This window comes from Homalodisca vitripennis, unplaced genomic scaffold (assembly GCF_021130785.1).
Source record: "Homalodisca vitripennis isolate AUS2020 unplaced genomic scaffold, UT_GWSS_2.1 ScUCBcl_7446;HRSCAF=15139, whole genome shotgun sequence".
NCBI classification, from domain to species: Eukaryota; Metazoa; Arthropoda; class Insecta; order Hemiptera; family Cicadellidae; genus Homalodisca; species Homalodisca vitripennis.
In genome coordinates this window covers 1,007-23,172 of record NW_025783575.1, presented here as the reverse complement: position 1 = coordinate 23,172, position 22,166 = coordinate 1,007, and the positions used below count along the sequence as shown (strand labels likewise).

Below are 22,166 nucleotides of genomic sequence, written 5' to 3'. Positions count from 1 at the left end.
TCTTAAAGACTTTTAATGTCTTGCACTAACTTCATGGTCACAATATACAGTTATTAAAATAAATATTGACAAATAATTTGGGACTTTTAATTTAATAATTCAAGAAATAAAAAAAGGACAATTTGTAAAAGTAATTTTATTGAGATAGTTGGCACAATAGGGCAACTCCTCTCATGACCCAATGCTCCTGGGGATGGATTGTTGCTAGCAGCATGGCCACTACAAAGTTGGTTGAGTGTCCGGTGGTCGACAGAATCCCCCTGCGTTCTGCCGTCTTGTACAGTGGACAGAGGTATAGAACCGACTTCGGCAATAGTTCCTCACGCTTCAGAGGTTTAATCCACATCTGCAAACATATGTACGATAAGTTAGAAACTAACATATGCAACACATACAGGGCAGAAAGCTAAGAGTATCATCAGATTGTAATGATGAACCTAGTAAAATATCAAGTTGTTTCAACCTGATAAATATCATACACAACAGTTTGGATGTTTAACTAATGCAAAGTCTGGATGGAATGATGTATGTCTCCTCCACTGTAGTATATAAATTAATATCCTGTTATACAGAGAGAGAGAGAGAGGGAAATGACTTGGCAAGGGTCTATGGTCACTCAGGAATGAAACACATGTACCAAATGTTTTCTTCTGTTATGGATGAAATGGTCATACAGACTCCTCTCATACTGAATTTACCAATTAATTCTATGTATTCTTTTTAGAAGACCCTTTTTGTTGCAAATACAGAGAAGAACCCACCTTTCATTAAAAGATAGTATCTTTGATTGCAAGAACACATAACATCGTAATCAAAAAACGGATGTACCACTATCAACATGTTTTAATGCATATATTCATCATTACAATAATAATAAACCTGCCAGGTGTTCCAATATCTCGAAAAAGTATTTGGTTTTAAACAAAAGCTTAAACTTCAAATGCTTAAACGTGCACAGATAGCATCAATAGTTTCAATATGCATACAATCAATATAAAGACCAATATAACATAATTTTAACATAAATCAAATCAGTTTTATTGCAGTGACAATATTACATTGTATAGCAAACGTCACAAATTTTAATCTAAAATTTCTTACATTCATACCACAAAATTTTCATTAAGACGTACAATTTTACACTTATGCACATGTTTTACTCCTGCCAATACTGTAAAATCTGATTTAGAATACAGTAGCTACAATTGTTTTTACAAAGGGATAAATAAAAATTATTAAGTTTAAGCAGTATGTACTTACGTAAGGCACAACGTCGTACAGGACTTTTGGAAGAGATTCGTCGAGATGATGTTTTTCTCTATTCCATCGGGCACCATCAAGGAACAAGCCATAGACAAAAACACCATCTGCAGGAGCTATAGACAATCGCTCTTCCTTCATCACCTGAATGAATCAACTTTGATGTTACAATGACAAGACTGTGGCAGGAACAGTAATAATGAGGGCTAAACGTTTTATGATATAAATGCAACTGTACATTCTGCTACTTATCAAAATTAATAAAAAAGTAATATTTGAAATGCGTAGTAATAAAACCACCATGTCAATGATTAATGATTAGTGTTTGTGTATAGTTTTTTATTAAGTGCATGTTTATAGAGTTAGTAAAGTTGACAAACAACATGGTGGGTTGTGATTCCTGACTTAGGCATGCCACAACGCTTTGGTAAGATTTGTTTATTTTAACCTAGTTTGTAATTATGTATTAGGTTAGTTTCTTTACCTAAAGAAGAGATTCAGATTGCAGATCTCGAAACGTAGTGTTACTGTTTTCTTGTTTCACTGAACGATGGCAAATGTCCGGAAAAATCCTGTTTCCTTCACAATACTAATTGTTTATAATTTATATAAAACATAGAGTTTCTCATGGTAAAATCTATTCTGAATATAAATTATAAACAGTATTAACAGATTATCGTATTTATAACAATTTGTTGGCATCAAGAGACTAAAATGTATTTTTTTCAAATGAAACAATTATGAATTTAACACACAGTTTTAAAATTTAGCCCCACATTAAAAGCGGAGCCTCATATGTGTGGGCAATAGCTAACTAGCGTCTCCTTTGATTATCTTTTGTAATAGAAGCATCTTTCGCATTATACAATATATATGACTATGTTATTTTAAGTTAAACCGTCTTAAGTTTGTTATTATTAATCGTTTTATTATTGGCTGATCTGTAGTGGCTTACACAAAAAAACTGAATTTTCAACTGTTTTAATAAAGATTCAATTAAATTCAATGGAGCCTGTGTTATTCAAATTATTTCCTAATAGTGCAAGAAGATATTTTTATTTTTATTTTTTAAGAAGATATGTCTTACAGCAAGAGTTAAAAACAAAATGTTTTTATAGTATAGCTCTATATATATATATATATATATATATATATATATATATATATAAAATTGTATATAGGGCAATAGCCTTATTTAATTTCAATAAACATTGAATCACAAAAAGTACTTGCTCCGCCGGGAGTCGAACCCGGATCTCTCACTTGCCGGGTGAATGTGCTACCATTACACCACAGGTCTTCCGATCATATGTTAGTTTGCTTATTTAAACGCATATGTGACAGATACGGCCAAATACAAAATAATTGAATCAGAAAAAAGTAAGCGCTCTATGGTGTAATGGTAGCACATTCACCCGGCAAGTGAGAGATCCGGGTTCGACTCCCGGCGGAGCAAGTACTTTTTGTGATTCAATATTTATATATAATATATATATATATATATATTAAATTTTAATCTCAATCTTCTACATTCAAATAGTTAGTAATCTATATTTTTAATGTGTATTTACAAATCACAATATTGTTATTTAATGACAACAATAAGAAATGAAAATATTAAAATGAGTAGAATGAAATATTTTACTTACTTCATAGTCAAAAGTTAGTAGATCAATTGGTATGCGATACTTTCTGGCATAGTTCTGTTGTGCTCCAGTCAAAAAATGCCTGAGTGAAGAAGAAACCTGAGATCCAAAATATTGAAGGTGCACCATGATCAAACCATTTCTGAAAGAGACAAGTTTTACGTATCAAGTCACAAAAGGAACAAGATAAAAACACTTCTTCGACTCAATTCCATACATTTCAGACCAACAGTGTCTCTACTCTGGAAGATGTGGAGGAAGCTGAATCCATGCCTGTGCAAATTACACTAGATATGTCAGTCATCACAACCCAAATTTTTGCCTCCAGCCACAACCGTAGGTGAAGACCATCTAACAGCCCAGGAAGATCAACTCAATACTTGCCTGAGGCAAAACTCACTAACGTTTCTTCAGATGATACAGCTCCCTTTTTGGAAACTCAACATCCAAGAAAGACTCAAACAAACTACAAAAAAGCAAAAAAATCAAAATATTTTGGAACTCCCCACTAAACAAGACGAAACAACTTCTATAACTATATTCCATCAAAATGTTCAAGGCTTATCATAAAAAAAAGAGAATAAACCATCTAATGGACAATCTGAAACCTACAATACTAATACTCACTGAGCATGGATTAAGCAAAGAAAATTTTACCAGGATCAGTGGATGCAACTTAGTAACATCTTATAGTGGAGAAAATCACAAAATGGGGGAGTTGTGATCTATGTACAAGAATGAGCTATCCTTATAGTGGGAGCAATTGACGCATCCAACTAAAACATCGAATTGGTATGTTGCAAAATTTAATATCAAGAGTAAAAACTTTTTATGTACTTGGTGTTTTTCGTCTACCAGGACAAGCCAAACTAGCTGTTGATATCCTAGTCGACATACTTACCCCAAATCAAACTGAGGTTAAACAACACGTCTTAATGGTTGACATCAACATAGACAGATTAACAGTGAGCAAATCTTTTTACACACATAAAACATAAAAAAAGATCTCACTGGAACGCTAGTTACAGTGTAATCCTATGGCAAGGCCTAGGAGTACAATTTACAGTGTAGCACATCAGTGAATTAAAGAATGTTAATAGTTGAGAGTTACATGATTTAAAAATTCTTGAATAGAGTAGAAAGGTCGCTCCTGGAGCCAGACTGTGAGATGTTTCTTGAGGTGGCGTTCTGGTTTTTCTCTGAGGTGGACTGGTAGTTGATTGTAGAGCAAGGCTCCCTTATAGGAAGGCTTGCTTGTAAAGAGTGTTAGATGGTGAGGCGGCAGAGCTAAATCTGAAGCATGGCGTGTATTTTGGTTGTGTATGTCTCTTTGTCGGGTTTGATTGGTGAGAACAGCATGCATGATTGCCTCTTGCATGTAGAGCGCTGGGACCGGCAGGATCTTGAGTTCCTTGAAGGCATCACGACAGCTTTCGAAGTAGTTTTAGGCCTGCTAGACATCTTATTGCCCTTTTTTGGAAGTTTTAGGATTCTTTGCAGGTTGGTAGCAGATGTTCCGCCCCAGGTCACAATTTCGTACCTGAGATGAGATTCAAATAGTGCGTAATAGGCTATCTTTGCAGTTTCCAGATTGCTTGTGTGTTTTACCATTCTTATTACATAAGTGCTTGAAGAGAGTTTTTTACAAAGTAATTATATGTGTGCTTTCCATGTGAGCTTTGAATCCATTGTAATGCCCAGGTATTTGACTGTATCCTGAGCTGCAGTTCCAGGGATTGGTAGAGTTAAATTCTTTGTTTTTGTGGTGAAAATTAGCTGTATTGTTTTTTTCTCACTAAGGGCAAGGTAATTTCTTAGGCAATATTGTTTTGTGTAACTAAAAGCAGTGTCAATAATTCTTTTTCAGGGTTTTGAATGTATTTATTTGCTATGGTGAGGACTGTGTCATCTGCATACATTGTTGATTCACAGTATTCCTTTAGGTAGTCTGGAAGATCGTTTGTTAGGAGGAGAAACAGTACCGGCCCCAGTACTGAACCTTGTGGTACTCCTCTGGCAATGCTTGTCATGTCCAAATAGAATTTTTTTCGCTTGTTTTGTTCTTCATGCTCAATTTCAAACTATTTGCTTTCTGACACTTAGGTAACTATGGAACCATTCTCCCGTCTTCCCATTTATCCCTAGGGACTTTCATTTTGTTAAGGAGTTGGTCATGGTTAAGGCAATCGAACGCCTTACTGAAGTCAAGAAACAGGCTAGTGACTGCATGTCCGTTGTCGAGTTGGTCAATGATGTACTCCGTTAACTGTATTAGAGCAGTAGTTGTTGACCGTGCCCTTTAGGAATCAATGTTGCTGGTTGGTCATTAGATTGTTTTGTTCTAGGTAGGATAATAGCCTATCTAAGACAATTTTCTCGTAGATTTTTGAAAAGGTTGATATCAGGGAGATCGGTCTGTAGTTCATTAAGTCATTCGTTGATCCACTTTTATGTTTCGGGTAGACCTTGGCTATTTTTAGCATAGTGGGGAATATTCCTTGTTGAAGCGATTTATTTATTAGAGCAGTCAAGGGTTTAGTGAGTTCATGTTTGCAGGTTTTGATGAGTTTAGCCGAGATCTCGTCTATACCCAAGGATGTTTTGGGTTAGAGGGAGTTTATGGCTTTTATAACGTCAGTCCTCTGTTGCTGGTCGTAGATTTAGGTTGCTATTTGTCATGTTGGGTGGTTTGTAGATATTAAGTAGCCCATTGTTTTAGGTTGTTTGGTTTTAGCGTCCTTTCTGCGACTGTGGCAAAGAAGGAGTTGAAGGTGTTTACTACTTTTTTGGGATCTTGCAGTACTTCCCCGTCTGTGACAATTTGCCATTTACTGAGATTTGGCCTGTTGTTTTTTTCTTTCGTTGTTTATTATTTGCCACAGTGTGACAGGTCAAATTACAACATTTGAATATACGCGGGGAATTGGCAGACTGTGACGTCAATGAATCGGCAGACTGTGACGTCAGTGAATCGGCAGACTGTGACGTCAGTGAATCACATGTTGTCGGAATTGAGACTTATTTAATTAATAACGGAGAAATATATTAAACTTTATACGGGAACAAATTTAATTAATTAAAATGAGTTATACATAACCAAAATTCGTGTTTTACGAAAGTACTAAATAAAATTACGCAGAAAAGCCAATTGTGGGATAAAATGACTTGCGTATTGATGACGTCAGAAAGCACATGTTGCTAAAAATTTAAATAAAAAAGCTTTAGAAAAATAATAAAAGAAAATAGAAAGACTTAAATTGATCAATTATAGTGAACGTGATAAATTTTGACAATTATAAGAAAAGAATCAAATTATATTTAATCGTGAAGACGCTGATTTGAACGGGAGAGGGGATGAACATTGTGTGAACCGGTATGCGTAGTTTTTATACGGAGAATCCTTCTTCTCTGTCTGGACTTGAAGCAGTAAGGACGTCTACTCGTATAGATGAAATTTGAAACTGTACAATAGTGCATTGAAGTTGTAATAAGGGATGGGATGTTGTGTTAGTGAACAAAAATCAAAGCAGAGTGAGTAGAATTAGACAGTATAATATAAAATAAATTGACGTCAAAGTCATTTGCTTTGTCTTTCATTGAGTATCCCATCTACAAAGAAATGTGGTAAGTAAGATAATAAGCTTTAAATTAAAGAATATTACTTTCAAAACTTATTTGATTCAAAGTGATTGGTAAGAACAGTGAATATTTTGTGAACTTTATTATGATATAAACAATCATAGAAGTCAGAAGTCAGAAGTCAGCATGCTTTATTCATGAACTTTAAGTACAGAATTTGCGTCATAAATTAATAAAAAACAACATATACTATCAATAACAATAGTAAATAGAATGGTGAAAAATGTTTCTTCTAGAGGATCAAAATTCCTGTGATTGTCGCCATCCGTAAAACTCAGTCATGGAGTAAAATGGGTGGTCAAGAAGCCAGTTCTTCAGCAAGTGACGAAACTGTTGAAATGCTTGCAGTCTTCAGCTCTGGAGGAAGGACATTCCACATTCTGGCACCTGCATAGCTGGGTTTCTTCTCAGTCATTGTGCGATGGTGTGTAGGAAGGCTGTAATTGGCTGACTGTCTTGTGCTGTACTCATGAATCTGAGCTGCGGTTCTTATGGGGCTTAATGATTTTAGATGTGAGTATGTTACAACTTCCAAGATATACAGATTTACTACAGTCAGGATTTTTAGGTCTTTGTATTTGCTTCTGCAAGTTTCTCTTGACTGGAGATCTCCAAGTATTCTTATAGCACGTTTTTGGAGCAAGAGCACTCGTTCTAGATTACCCCTTGTAGTTGCTCCCCATACTTCAATACCATAGCGTAAATGGGTCTCGAACAGGCTGTAATAGGCGATCTTGGCTGTATCCACGTCACAGATGTTCTTAATCCTGCGAATTACAAACAGGCTTACACTTAGCTTGTTGCACAGGAGATCGATGTGGGGGGTCCAGGAGAGGCTTTCATCAATTGTTACTCCCAAGTATTTGGCAACAGTAACTTCTTCAAGGTCAGGTAACTTGCCTACAGCCTCTCTGTGCTTGCCTAAAATAAGTTGCTTAGTTTTTGTCTCATTTACAACGAGGTCGTTCCTATGGCAATACTGAATTGCCATGTTAAGAGCAATATAAGAGGTCACTTCAAGATGTTTTGGATTATTGTTGCCCAAAAGCAATACAGTGTCATCTGCATACATTAGTGATCTGCAATAGTCTTTTAGATATCTTGGAAAGTCATTGGTAAATAAAATGAAAAGTACTGGACCCAGTACAGACCCTTGAGGAACTCCCCGTGTGATGCTTTTTGGTTCAGATTTGATTTGTTGCATAATCCCCTTGCTATTATGCATAAGTTCAACCATTTGGCACCGCCCTGTCAGGTAACTGTGAAACCAGTTATAGGCAGTCCCTGTTACAACCTATCGCACTAAGCTTAGCCATGAGGTGTTCGTGGCTGAGGCAATCGAAAGCCTTGCTATAATCTAGTAGAATAGCAGTGGTGGTGTTGCCATCTTCAAAGTTCATCAATAAGGAATTCTACCAGACAGATTAGGGCGGTGGTTGTTGACTTGCCTTTCAGAAATCCATGTTGCTGGGTTGTAAGGAGTTCATTTGTCGTTACATGGTCTATGAGTCTGGTTAGTGTCAGTTTTTTCAATTATTTTAGAGAATGTTGGAACTAGAGAAATCGGTCGATAATTTGAGGCTTGGGTTGGGGATCCCTGTTTGAACAATGGGTAGACTTTGGCCATTTTTAGAGCAGATGGGAAGTTTCCAGACAAAAAAGATTTGTTTACTATGTCCTACTATGGGGTCAATTAGCTCTTCTTTACAAGTTTTTAAAAGCTTTGCTGAGATTCCATCATAGCCTGATGAAGTTTTTGGTTTCAGACTATCCATAACTCGAGACACCTCCTGTCTGGTTGTTTGGTAGAGGTCTAATACAGGAATATCTGGATTTTCAACTGATAGTAACATTGCTTGGCCAGTAGTTTGTCCATTATTATGGATTGTGTCATCAGCTATGTTGACAAAAAAGTTGTTCATATAGTCTGCCATCTTTATTGGGTCAGATGAGAGTGTACCTTGTATGTCAAGTTCAGTCGGGAGGTTTATTTTTTCTTTAGGTTTTCTTTCCGAGTTGATTACCCTCCATAAAGCTTTTGTCTTATTATCAGCTTCGGCCACAGCGTTTTTTGTGGCCTGTTGTCTAAGTAGTCTTAATCTCAAGTCATATTCCTTTTTTATCGCTGATGCATTTCTCTTATACTCTTCACTACCTGTTTGCATTGTATTGGTCTTGGGCCTTAACCAGCATTCCTTTTAGGTGAATTGTTGTAGGGTCATTTAACATTAATTTACTTCGCTTTGGCATTGTTCTTGATTTAACCATCGGACAAGCCTCGTTCATTACATCAGTCAGTATCTGAAGAAATCTGTTGTAGGCATCGTTAACCTCCAGAGAACTGTAGACTTCTGTCCAGTCTTGTTGGCCGAGACATGTTTTGAGCTTATAAAGATTTCTGTTGTTTATGTGCCTACGCTCCATGGTAGAAGGTGCCTGGAGTTTTGTGCTGTTCAGCTTTAGTGTGCATAGTTGGCCTGTGTGATCGGAAATTCCTGTGTTAATGACATGAACATCAAGCTCCTCTTGTGGGAGGTTTGTGCAAACACAGTCAATGGAGGTTCTTGAAGTTGGTGTAATCCTTGTGGGTGGTAAATCGAGTCTCTCCATATCATGGCTTTTTAGGATGTCTTGCATTAGGATGTAGTCATGCTTTTTATCTAGTGAATCTATGTTAATGTCGCCCATGAAGAATGACACGATGCTTTTCGGACTGTATTTTTTGAAGGATCTGAGCTATGATTTCCAGGCCTTGAATCAAGTTTCTGTTTGTTCTGTACACACCTATAATGAAGGTGGTAATTTTTCCTATTTTGATTTTAATGACTGCCACTTCACACAATAGCTCAATGCACTGGTCATGAACATTTATTGCTTCAATTTTCTCCTGAAGCAACTCTTTTGCATAGATGGCAACACCTCCTTTTAAGAAAGTTGTCCTGCTGAATTCTGCTACTAATTTGTAGCCGATCAGTCTTGTGTTTAGCAGGATCTCTCTTTTTAGTCCATGTTCTGTTATGATGACTAAGTCAGGGTTTGTTGTGTCTAGAAGGGCATTCATCTTGTCAATTTTGTATACAATGTCATATTGTTAGGTTAGGATGTCATATTGATCAGAACTTTCAAAAGAGTAAGTATTAAGTTTGAACCATTATTCAACCTATTTAAAAAACCTGAGATAATATAGACCCAGTGCTAGTGATATATATAACATGTAGCCTACTTTCATTATTACAAACTACACTTTCAACAACACCACAGACATTGAAGTTTGATCGTTATTTAAATATCAACTTGGAATAATATGAGTTAGCCAACACGAAGCAAGTCACATAACCAATGAGAGGCAGCACACTTTGAGTACCAATTGTGAGAAAATTGGGACAATAACTGGGGACTGGACCGTAGCAGAAGGGCGACCAAAGTGGATCGTAGCAGAATAGGCACAGCAACGTGGGGACCGTAGCAACAGTGCTTTTAATTTATATGTCCACCCCTGAGAGATGTGGTCTGATGTTTTTTTGTTTTTTTAGCGTCTTGAGCTTCATGTAATATTCCTTTTTTCTCCGTGCTGATTCAGCTTTGTCTTCAGGTTTTCCAGTACAAAGTTCCTTATTTAAGGCTTCTATATACGAAATTTTTAAGGTGGTGCATTCATCATTACAGCAAGTTGTTTTCTTTCGGCGAGTGATTCCTACACTTTTGACTGGGCAGCTGCTGTTTAGGACGGTTTGTACGATGAGGTGGAAATTTGTATATGCTTGATTTGCATCTTCCGTATTGTATATGCTATTCCACTCGTGTGTTTTGAGCGTATCCTTCATGAGAGTCATGGTTTTCTTGTTAAAAAATGCGTTTTCTCTCAGTTACAGTTCTGCTATATTTTCTTGCTGTCAGATGTAATGTGGCCAGTTGGGATGTATGGTCCGAAAGGCCAGAGAGAATGACTGAACATTAAAATGTTCATATCTATTAATCACAAAATTTCAATATCAAATAATAGCTGGTAAAATCCTATTATTATTAAATATGCAATAAGAATAAGTACTATGCTAAGAATTATAATCCAACATAATTTAGAAATTAAAAATTAAAAACAACAAATATAACAACTGCTGTCTACCACTGTATTTAGAATGTCACAATAAGCCTAAATGGTTGAAACCAATTTTAAATCAATTAACTTTATTTTGTTGTACAATTACCCTAAAGAAATGCTAGGCTTTGTTAAAAAGAAAAAATTTTGGAAGTGATAATTTACTAAATTCTAAATGCTCACTTGTGTAGACCTCGGGGCTACACTGCAATTTCGGTTGGATATCTGTTGACCGTAGATGACTCCAAAGGGAGACCAAAACATCTCAAGAATTTAATTGCGTAAGTAATGTTTTGACACTGTATGAACCAGAAGACTTTGATGTGTGGTGGCCAATAGTAGAACCAAAAAACAGCTGCCAAGAGGTTACAGAGTCTTCAAAGGCTAGCTTGCGTAAGCATCACAGGAGCGATAAGCTTCTGTCCAACCCTGGTCCTGGGATACAATCCTCTGGGGCAGGAGGTGATGAGGACAGCCGCTCTAAGTGCAATGAAGCTTCTAGGTACAAAGGTACTAATGACTAAATCCTGAGAAGATCACATGAAAATAACCCAGGAATGTCCTGAGGACGAAATGTTAACCAACATGTATAAAATACTTAATACATTCTGACGGCCAGTCTGCAATGAAGGTACTTGATACCTGTTCGTTTGATTAAAAAGCAGTCTAGAAATGCAAGAATGCTCTGGTAGAACTGGCTAAGAAAAATATAGTAAAACTTAGTTGGGTGTATGGCCATGAGGGCAATTCATGGTTATGAAAAGGCAGATACCCTCACCAAAAAGGGAGCGGTCTCCTTTATGGTTGGGCCAAAGCCGGGTTGCAGGAGAACTTTCTCCTACAGCAAAGCTCCTGTAAAAGATTGGGAAAAGAGGACAAGATACTTTAATTGGAGTAGGGCCTCAGGATTAAAACAATCAAAAAATCTCTCCTTATGCTAAAGGGTGGCATCTCTCCTAGATCAGAGTAAAGAGGATATATAAATAGAACAAATATAAGTAAAGGAGGGGCAAAGATCCATGGGGGGCAATCATCTCTTTCCCTCAGAAAAAAATAGACTTTGATGTTAGTTATGGCAACGGTCATGTAAGCCTTAGAATTAAGAATAGATGAAGATGTATTGAGCATCTCATATGACCACAGTAATGAGAAGGGTTAGCAGATTGCCCCCAGGTCATCATTCTCTCTCTAAATGAAATAATACATATCATACAAATACAAAGCACAAATTAAAATAGTATGTCTAAACAACAAAAAATAGTATGTTTATATAAACAAAATAAAATAGCTATGCATCTGTACTGCAATTAATTTATAAACACAATTTATTAAAACTAAAGTTGAATTAATAAATTGTTTTATCGTAAAATTAAACCAGTTTTAAACTTAAGTAGGTTGAAAACATCTGAGCTGGGGACCCGACCGGTTCTGGAAAGGGTTGTTGTGAGATGAAAGTGGTCCTTGATGCAATGTAAACAAGTGAGTCTTGGGGACTTAAATCCGCATCTGATCTTTGCCTTAAATAGATCACTGTCTTCTCAGTTTTTGGGTCTTATTATGAGACATGGGCACCTGATGAAACATCTTCGTAGAGTCGATATTTTTTTTGGAGGATTCACTCTGTAAATTGTATGATGAATAGGAGAAAACTAATGAATACCTGCTTTTTGATTGCTCTCCAATACCAAGGGAGTACTATACAATAATTGGTAGTACGAAGAAAGGTGGTGAATTTCCCAGAACTTGGTCGGTTGTTTATAGCAGTTTGTAGAACTGCTGAAACTGTAGGCCTCACAGTACACTTCCGGTGTTTTCAAAAGGCACTTGAGGCTTAAGTGCATGGCAGTAGGTCCTTAGAAGAAGAAGATTGAATCATTTAAAATGAAAAAATATATTTTTAATACGCTACATATAATATTTCCAGCTGTGTTTATACATTTCATGTGCGTTTTCCCTCCTGTAGAGCCGTTTTTGAGGACAAAATTAATAAAAATATATTTGTCACTTTTACATTTAAAATGTTTTTTTTCTTTTTCTTCATTAAAAAATTCTTAGAGAATAGTAAGTGTGTTAATACATAGGTTATATAAGTAATTAAATATCGTATTGAGGGAGTAGAAAGGGTGTATTTGAAGCCAGTCCCTCAATCGACATCCATACCGGTGTTGTTCCATCTTCTTCATCTCTACTGGAAGGGTATTCTATAGCTTTGCTCCTACATATATGTCGGCTTCTTCTTTGTGGATGAATGATGATATATTGGAAGGCAGTAGTTCAGGGCATGACGCGTATTGTTGTTGTGATGGTGGGCACCAGTTGGGATTGGCTCATGGAATTTGAGATGTATGTACTTGACAGTTTCCAGGATGTTGAGGTTGACAATGGTAAGAATATTCAATTCCTAAAAGGCCTATCTGCATGATTCTCTTCCTTAAAGTTTTGCAAGGGTGCGGATTGCTATTTTTTGATAGACAAGTACCCTCTGTAGATTGCCTCTTGGCGTGCCTCCCCAGACTACAATTCCATATTGCAGATGAGACTCATGGAGGACTTAGTATGCAGTTTTAGCTGTTACAGCATCAATGACATGTTTCATTCTACGGATTACACATAGTCCTGAACTGAGCTTTTTGCATAAGAAGTCAAAATGTATCCATGCCAGAGAGTCAAATATAACCACATTGTGGAGGTGCTCTCTTCTATTTCAGGCAGTCTTTCAGTTAGGTCTCCATGTCTTCCCAGGATTCGCTGTTTTGTTTTACTCTAATTGGACAATAAGGTATTGACCGTGATGGTATTGTATTGCCATATTGACAGCAGTGTGGGTAGCTATTTCAAGGTCTTCTTGTTGTTTTTTGCTTAACATTAGAACACTGTTGTAAGCATACATCAATTTCCTGCAGTAGTTTAACCTGTATTGTGGGAGGTCATTAGTGTACAGAATGTAAAGAACCAGCCCTAATACTGATACATGGGGTACTCCTCGGGAGATGGTTCTGACCCCTCATGTTGCTTGACGTGTCGGCCCTCCATTTATGTACTTCACATCTGTCATCTGTCTTTGTCCTGTGAGCTAACTTCAATGTGTCTCTCCTTGTATTCCAAGAGAAGTTAGTTTTGATGAAACATGTTCATGGCTAAGACAGTAGAAATTTTTACTATAATCTAGAATGATGGCGATGCATTAAATACATCTTAGTCTCTTAAGTGCATTAAACAGAGTGTATTAAATGCACCAGAGAAGAACCTTCTTTTATTGATTGGATGAATCCAATTTATTATGTTTTTTAATTCTTTCCTTTCCATTTAAATTTCTATAGCACTAATAATTAGTCAAGTCTTTACAAGTTCACTAGCAAAATAACGAACCAACTCCAATCTCAGATAACCCATTATCCATACAAGGGCACATGTGTATAGTGTAACATTAGCTTAATGTTTGTATTAGACTAGACAGTGTGACAAATGGCCATGGCTACGCGAGTGACCTGGTATGACGCACATTACCTTAACCCGCTGGTTGTCTTATTTTTGTTGATTATAGTAGCAGTCTTTATTTTTATAAACTTTTTCCAATCAAACACTTTGGCTACGAAGCAGCTCAGTGACTGATCGTACAAGTATCACCAAAACCTTCGGTAGCGATCATTTTAACAAACTCATTCAAGATAGTTCATAAAGAAGGTTTGTTACAAATTTGATTGAAAATCAATTAACAATCAATTAAACTTAACATCAGACTACATAGACTTGTGGTCAGACTTGGACATTTAACACAAATACACATGGACAGTCTTATAACTCTGAGAAAGGTACTAGAGGGCTACTAACAGTTCACATTTAACATAACCCAGATTTGAGTGCACCAAAAAAAAAAACAACAGAAATTACTCATTTTCCACAAGAAAATTCAACAAAATGATATCAATCCAGTGTTACTGTACAGTGATAGAAAATACTTCAGCAACTCACTTGCAGAAAGAAACTCCAGCCTGGCTAAGAAGTCACTGATGATGTAGCTTCCCAGAGGCTTGAGTGAGGGATAAGACTTCTTGCCCCAAGCACCAGGAATTCGGCCTGTCAGCACACTGGTAAACACTTCTTCCAGCTCAAAAGTCATCACAATCTGACCTGTCGGCAGTAAACAATAATTTCATTTATAAGGGGTGTTGTTTAGAAGGTTTACTCACTACAATAAGAGGTGACACAATTTTCTTGAAGGCATATACGTCACTCAACATCCAACTGTGGTAGTAGGAAGGTATTACTGAGTACTACTATTAATGAGTATGACAATTTTTCCTAGTTTTTCAAAACTTCCGCCGCAATTTAAAATCCTGCCAAATACAACTTTTTGTTATTATTAGATTTCTCAAAGCAAATAATATATTGAGTAGCAGCAATTTATGTGGAACTTTGTTCCATGTATGGACCAAGATTATCAATGAAAAACATTGTTTCTATGAGGTATGTCAAGAAAAATACATTCTGTTTTGTTATCTGCCATTTTATAGTTCCATTTTCATTCAGAACAGGAATTACACAATAGGTTACACAAAAATGCTGTACCTTAAAAATTGTTTTTATAAAAGCATAATTCTGAATTTGAACGAAGCAGACCATGCATTCTATTATAATACTTTATCTGTGATCAAAATATTTTCATATAGTAAAACTAATTACTTTCTCTATATTTTCTGAATAGTTTATACCTTTATGTGTTTCTTATTTACACATGCCTGTATTACAACTAAAACAGCTATTACATTATGGTAGCAGATCAAAACAAAGTTTCTGATGATTTGTTTATTGCTGTGTTACTTATATTAGTTTATTTTTAATTAATACTTGTGTATTGTTTTATTGTGGGGAGGAAGAATAGTACTAAGTAGAGTTTGAGTGACAGGAATAGACAAGCATGCATGGAAGGATGGCAACAACTGAACCTTCAGATGAGGACTACATTAGTATCTATTAAAAGTTAGTTTTTTTGTGTTTTCTTTTTGTGTGTTCATAGAATGTTATTGAATGTCATTGGTTACAAAATCATTAAAAAATTGTGAGCTTTTATTGTTCATCCTTAGCTCCATTAAAACATCAATTTGAAAAATGTATATTTTAACCCAAAAAAACTTGTTTATTTTTATTGCACATTAGGACAAATACCATTATCCTCAAAAAAACGTACTAAATTGATCATAGACCAAAATCTCTATTAGCTTTAATATTACAGGCAAGGTAGAGATTAGCCTATAGCTATAATGGTTATTTCTAGGCCCTTTTTATAGATGAAACATATTCTAGAGATTTTGGAAAAAGAAGAAGAAGGACCTCACAACACAATCATGCATTAATGGATTCTGTCTGAGGAATAACTAAATATGTTAACAATTGGTTTCAACACGTTATTCAATATATTGTAAGCATCACAGCTATTATAAATTATTTAATCTTTTCCCAGCACTTAAGATATCATTAGTTAACACATCACTCCAGCTAAAGGTTTCTTAAACAATGGAGGTCCTCCAACACATTCAAGATAACTAGATGAATGTGTCAACTGAACTAGATTAATGTATCGTTATCCACAAACTGTTTCCCTTCATCGATAACTTTCAATGTTCATGAATACAGACAATTACTGCACTATAATCCTGTTATTTTGACATACTGAAAAATATAAAACTGTTTTTAGTAGAAGAAAACACTTATGATTATTAGAACACACAAAATATATTTGAATTTCTATACCTTTTCTTTATTATGTATTACACAAGTAGCAGGATTTAGATACTTCTGAATTAAGAACTGTAAGTATTAAGTATTACTAAGATAAATAAAAAGACATGTTAAAATTTAAATACCAAGCTCATCATAAAAACTAAAGTGATCCTTATTTCTTTTAGCATGATCGAGAATGTGAGTCATTTAAAATAAATATACATAAAAACATGGCTAATTAAGTTGAATTGTAAGTAATGGACAATATTATGCAATATAATGTGTAGTGTATGTTTTATTCTGAGCTTTTTTATTGCATACCTTCTTATAATGGAAATATTTTCGCTTATTTACCTTTGATTGCTTTACGCAAGTTACGCAGACTGTTGCGGATAGTCCGGAGCAGGTTGTTAAAACCGTCCCATCTCCTGTACCAGCACCGTGTTCATGCTCTGACTGTACAAGGTCGGGTATTTCTCCAGCGCCAACACGGTATCATAGTCTTCAGGCAGCTTGTCCAGGATGTCTCCAGCCACATGATACACTGTGTTTTCTGCCTCCTCCTTTGAGGACCCTCCTCCAGATGCAGCATCCTATCCAACAGAATTATTTATGATATGCAGTAATTATTCTGGCCCTTGATTCTGAAATCAATGTATACTTAATTCTTTGAGGAAAAAAATTTTTGACATTATTGTTTATGGTACCAAAAACAATATATGCACCAGAGACAGTGCCATAATAGCTATTATTAATTCTATGCTTTCAGGTAAAAATATCATAACTCTGGTAATATTTACAATTAAATTAAATTGTGGTATAAAAATCTTTAGAAATAAAATATAGTTTTATGTAAAAAAATATCTGTTGTCTGAAAACTAGCTTTATATTTTATTTATTTTAAGTTACATAAAAAACAAAAGTTTTCTTAGTTTGAACATTATTTTAATATCATTAAACAATTTACATGATGGAAACTATTTTATTTTATTTACAATCTTACAGTAAACAAAAATGGACGACACTCAAGAAACTAGTGATCCTGTTTGATAGCTCTCAAGCTATGAAATGATATTCTAATGGTTTATTTTTTAGTTTCCAAGGGGGGTAATAAGGTAATTCATAGTCACATTTATGAATAAAATAACTAAAAGAGATTATGATTATAACATACTTAATAAATGCCTATTGGTTCAGAAATCTGGAGTAACAGTTCTTAAATAGTTACCTTTTTTTAAATTGATACTATACTAAACTACATTTTTGACAATAAAACCTGATATAACTAAAATGTATTGCCATAAGACATTTTTCCTCATGTTTTAGAATTCCTGAGGAAAAAGCTAGTAGGAAAGACAGACAGAAAAGAAAGAAAGTCAAAAACCAACAAGTGTTGAAAATGAGGTCCACTCTATTAAGTGAAACAACTCTGAAACCATACAAGAACTCTGAGACATCCTATAAATAAAAAAAGCAGACATGTACAATGTAGACAGCAAATTTGAAGAACTGTAAGAAATTGTACATAATGACAAAGACCACACATCCTCATTCACTAAACTCACAAACTAGTCCCAACAAATAAAGCTGTCTAAAGAGTTAAGAAATACACGAGTATAAGATTTTTTGCTGAAGAAAACACACCACAGTAAGCTATATTGACTCACCTTAAGTTTTTTCATTTCCCACAAATCCTAAGAAGCAGCATAAAAGCAAAGCAGCAATTTATGATTAACAAACGATTTAATGTAACCAATTGACCAATTTCATTCACATATAATTACAGAAATATAGAGGACAGTGAGATCACAAGCCCTGAGAAATTCAAAAATGTTTAATACTTAAATGGAACATTTCATAAAAACATGTTACCATATTATACTGCTCAATTTAATCCATGACACATCATACTTGGAAAACAAAAGTATGGGTACAAATAAATCTGATTGACAATATCATCCATGAATTCATTTTGAACTATAACATAAAAAACGTAACTGCACATATATTGACTTTTTCATGTAGTTATAAAAAACAAAAATATATCAATCATTTTAAAACATGTACAGAAACTTTATATTGCTGATTATTTATGAGTACCCATAGGTGAATGCATTACATAACAAGTATATAGATATGTACAATGTTAGCTGATAATATCTGTGATACTACATAAAGGCAACTAATGACATGCTATAAGTGCCTGATAGGTATAATCATGCTGGCTTTTCCTCCATCAAAATATGTATTTATACAAAATATTAAAAACCAACCAACTTAAAAAAATAAATCTAAAAGACAGGCTAATACACACAACAAGCAACAAAGTAACAAATAAACAGATGAAAACCACATAAGGAATCTGTATATAATTGTAAATTTTATAAAAAATAACATTTTATTGGTTAAATAAAAATATAAAAATAAACAATTTTTTAAATAAAACTTAAAAGCAATAATAATTTTAAGTTAGCGAGGGCGGAAAGTAAGAAATATTTCATGTAAATCCATGTGTAATCTTCCTATAGAATTCGATTTATTTAAGAAAAATCAGTATTAGAACATTGTTACATATGTTCACTTTATATACATGTTTGAACGCAACTTGTGAAGGTTAAGGGATTGGAAGGTGGATGAGATCTTCTCCTTACCAAGGCCACTCGGCTCAGGGTAGTCCGGACTTACGGAGTGCTAGGATAAGTATGTCAAGTGGCAGACTTTTACTTTGATATCCTTGGGTTTTTTTTAAGGAAGCAACAATTTCTTAACCTCAAATTTTTCTTAAGCTGTTTAATATTTTCTAATTTCATTCAGAATAGTTTTTCAGTATTTAATTAAAAAAATTCTGATATTCTGTTTTCTACAATTTGCTGAATCTTTCTAAATTTTATAGTAATTAAATTTTCTCATTGACAGTTTTAAAGTAACAGATTATTATTATTATTACATAATTTTTATAGTGTGAATTTTATTTGAACCTTTTGTCTTGTTATTTTTTTATTCAAGAAGATTCATTAATTTTACTCGACTTTCCTGTTTTTAGTTTGGTTTGTTTCTTAAGAGAAATCTTTCAGTTTGTTTTATTATAAAATTTATATATTTTAAGTTAAGTATTATTATTATTTTATTTCTTTAGCAGAAGGCTGAATTAGAATATAAAAATATATTTAATTTTTAAAAAAGTGAAATAAGAGAACTTAGTCAAACTTAGTACGTAAGAGTAACCTTTTTTGGATTAATTTGAAAAATACTACAAATTATAAAAAGACTGCTGATATTTTTATTTCAAATTAAATTTCTAGTACTTTATTATAAGAAAATTGTCTGACCAATTTTATTTTTAAATAATTCCCTTTAACTTCTCATTAGTCCAGCATTGGCAAGTTGTAAAAATGGTTTTTATTCACATAGAATTTCCCAAAAGGAAAAAACTCTTGTTTTCTGTCTTTATTTAAAAATTTTGAAAAGTCAGAAATTTATATTCTTAAGAATTCTTTAAATTTGAATATTCCAGTCCATCTGGAGATCAGTGTCATGAGTTCATTTAAACAACTTAACAATACCTAACACTACTGGTGTTCTATAAATGTTAAGTACTATTGTTAATACTTCCACTTTCAAGTGACTAATTATTGTTCAACTGTTAGCAGCTACGAGATTAACCTTATACTAATTTGAAGTTTGGCTACTACACAAGTTTTTTTATAAATAAGTGTATAAATATGTGTTGTTAAATTTTTCATAGCATATCTGACCATATCCAAATGATAAAACTTTACATTAAGGTGGATTGCTATAGACCATCTTTGTGGTAGATACGTGTGTTAGTAAGATTAATCAATTTAGAGACCTGAGGATTACCCAGATTATTGCTTGAAACACCTCAAACAAATTTAGTCACATAACGTAGCCTATGGTGGGAAAGGTTAATTCAATGTGAATTTTTTAGTTTAGCTTTCAGTTCACGCTTCCTGTTTATGTGCAGCACCCATGCATGTTTTAATATGAAGTTTGCAATTCCCTGTAAGTGTATATGGCTATAAAAAAAAAAAAACCCACCAGAGAAGAATGTAAACATTAACAGAAAAATGCAAAAAGGAAATAAACAGCAATATCAAGCAGAAACCCCCAAAATACACAAAAGAAAATCACATCTCACCCAAAAGCAAACTTTATCACTAACAAAATTAAATAAAAGTGAAACATTCATGACAAAACAAGCAACACCACTGAATGTGTGACTACTTACCACTCTCTATCCTGTTTGCCATATAACTAACAAAAATTAGTTGATTCTGAAATTAAAATATATATCAATAATCAACTTAATTGCTTTGTTCTAAAATCCATTTATAGTACAGCAAGAGTCTGATTATTTTACAATAAAGGTAACTATACCTCACTTTTCTTAAATTTCAGTAATAAAAATAAACTAATAAAATTAGTAAATTTATAGAATAATAACTCACATATTAATAAAAGTTTTAAGTACAAGGAGATTTTAAAACACTATTGTTGTAAAGATCTAATAGCCAACCATACGCATAATTATTTTATATATATATATAATATATATATATATATATATATATATATAATACAGAGTGTCCCCCAAAATTAACAGGACCAAACTTCACCCAAATTGTTCAGGAGGTCAAACACACATGAACGAGAAAATGTTATGTAATGTATTAGTTCCTCATCTTGCCTTCGTTATACCTTAGATCGAGGCCATATGTTTTTTTAACATACAATTTAATATATTATTTTTAATACGGGTTTACCGATTTTGGTTGAAACTTGGGGCATAAATATTATAAAAATGAACATAAGTTTGTTAAAAAAAAATATTTTATTATAAAAATCTTGGAGTATTTTCAAAATGGCGGCCATTAAAAATATTTTAAAACTTAAATAACTTGAAAACCACACCGTATTTTTAATGGCCGCCATTTTTGAAAATACACATAATGATTTTTTAAAAAATATTTCTTTTACAACTTATGTTCATGTTTTTATAATATTTTATGCCAAGTTTACAACAAAATCGGTAAACCCGTATTAAAAATAAAATTAATTGTATGTAAAAAACAAAGCGGGATGGGGGGACTGTGACTCGTTGAGTGGGGGTGGAAGGTAAGGACCGAATGGGCAAGATAGGAGGGGGGGTGGTGGGGGGGGAGGGGGGGTAATACATTATATAACATATTTTCGGTGGTCAGGGGGGGGGGGGGGGGGGGGGGGGGGGGGGAGGGGGGGGGGGGGGGGGGGGGGGGGGGGGGGGGGGGGGGGGGGGGGGGGGGGGGGGGGGGGGGGGGGGGGGGTGGTTTGACCTCCTGAACAATTTGGTGAAGTTTGGTCCTGTAATTTTGATGGGCACCCTGTAATAGGTTTAATCTTCGAAATAATAAAATCTTCAAAGGTTTAAAATATAAACAGTTATCTATATTTCGGCTTTAAGCCGTCTTTCAGGAAGTTTACAAAAAATATAAATATAAGAACAAAAATAAACATAAAACATCACACATATATATATAGTATATATATATATATATATATATATATATACTATACTATATATTATATATATATTAATATATTGATTTAATTTAATTTGAAATTAAATATATTTAATGTTCAAATTTTCCCCCTTTAGAGGTAAAAAACATATATTTATTAATTGAACCTTTTTTTTAATTTTCACAGAAAATAATCTCCCAATTATTTGAACAATTTGCATGCAAGATTTTAAAATCCAAACAGAATTTCAAATGTGGTTTTAGGTTTTGTTAACTGAGCACTTT

General features: G+C 34.2%; 1 protein-coding gene across 1 annotated transcript; it reads right to left on the bottom strand.

The window, feature by feature from the left end:
- Positions 1-113: 113 nt before the first annotated feature.
- LOC124374183 (dynein axonemal heavy chain 12-like) lies at positions 114-18,300 on the bottom strand. The gene is given in 8 exon segments (XM_046832443.1): positions 114-346; positions 1,261-1,404; positions 2,910-2,984; positions 2,986-3,048; positions 14,618-14,772; positions 16,717-16,777; positions 16,779-16,955; positions 18,030-18,300. Coding segments are annotated over 8 exon segments (900 nt in total). The 5' UTR covers positions 18,045-18,300; the 3' UTR covers positions 114-136.
- Between the last annotated feature and the right edge of the window lie 3,866 nt (positions 18,301-22,166).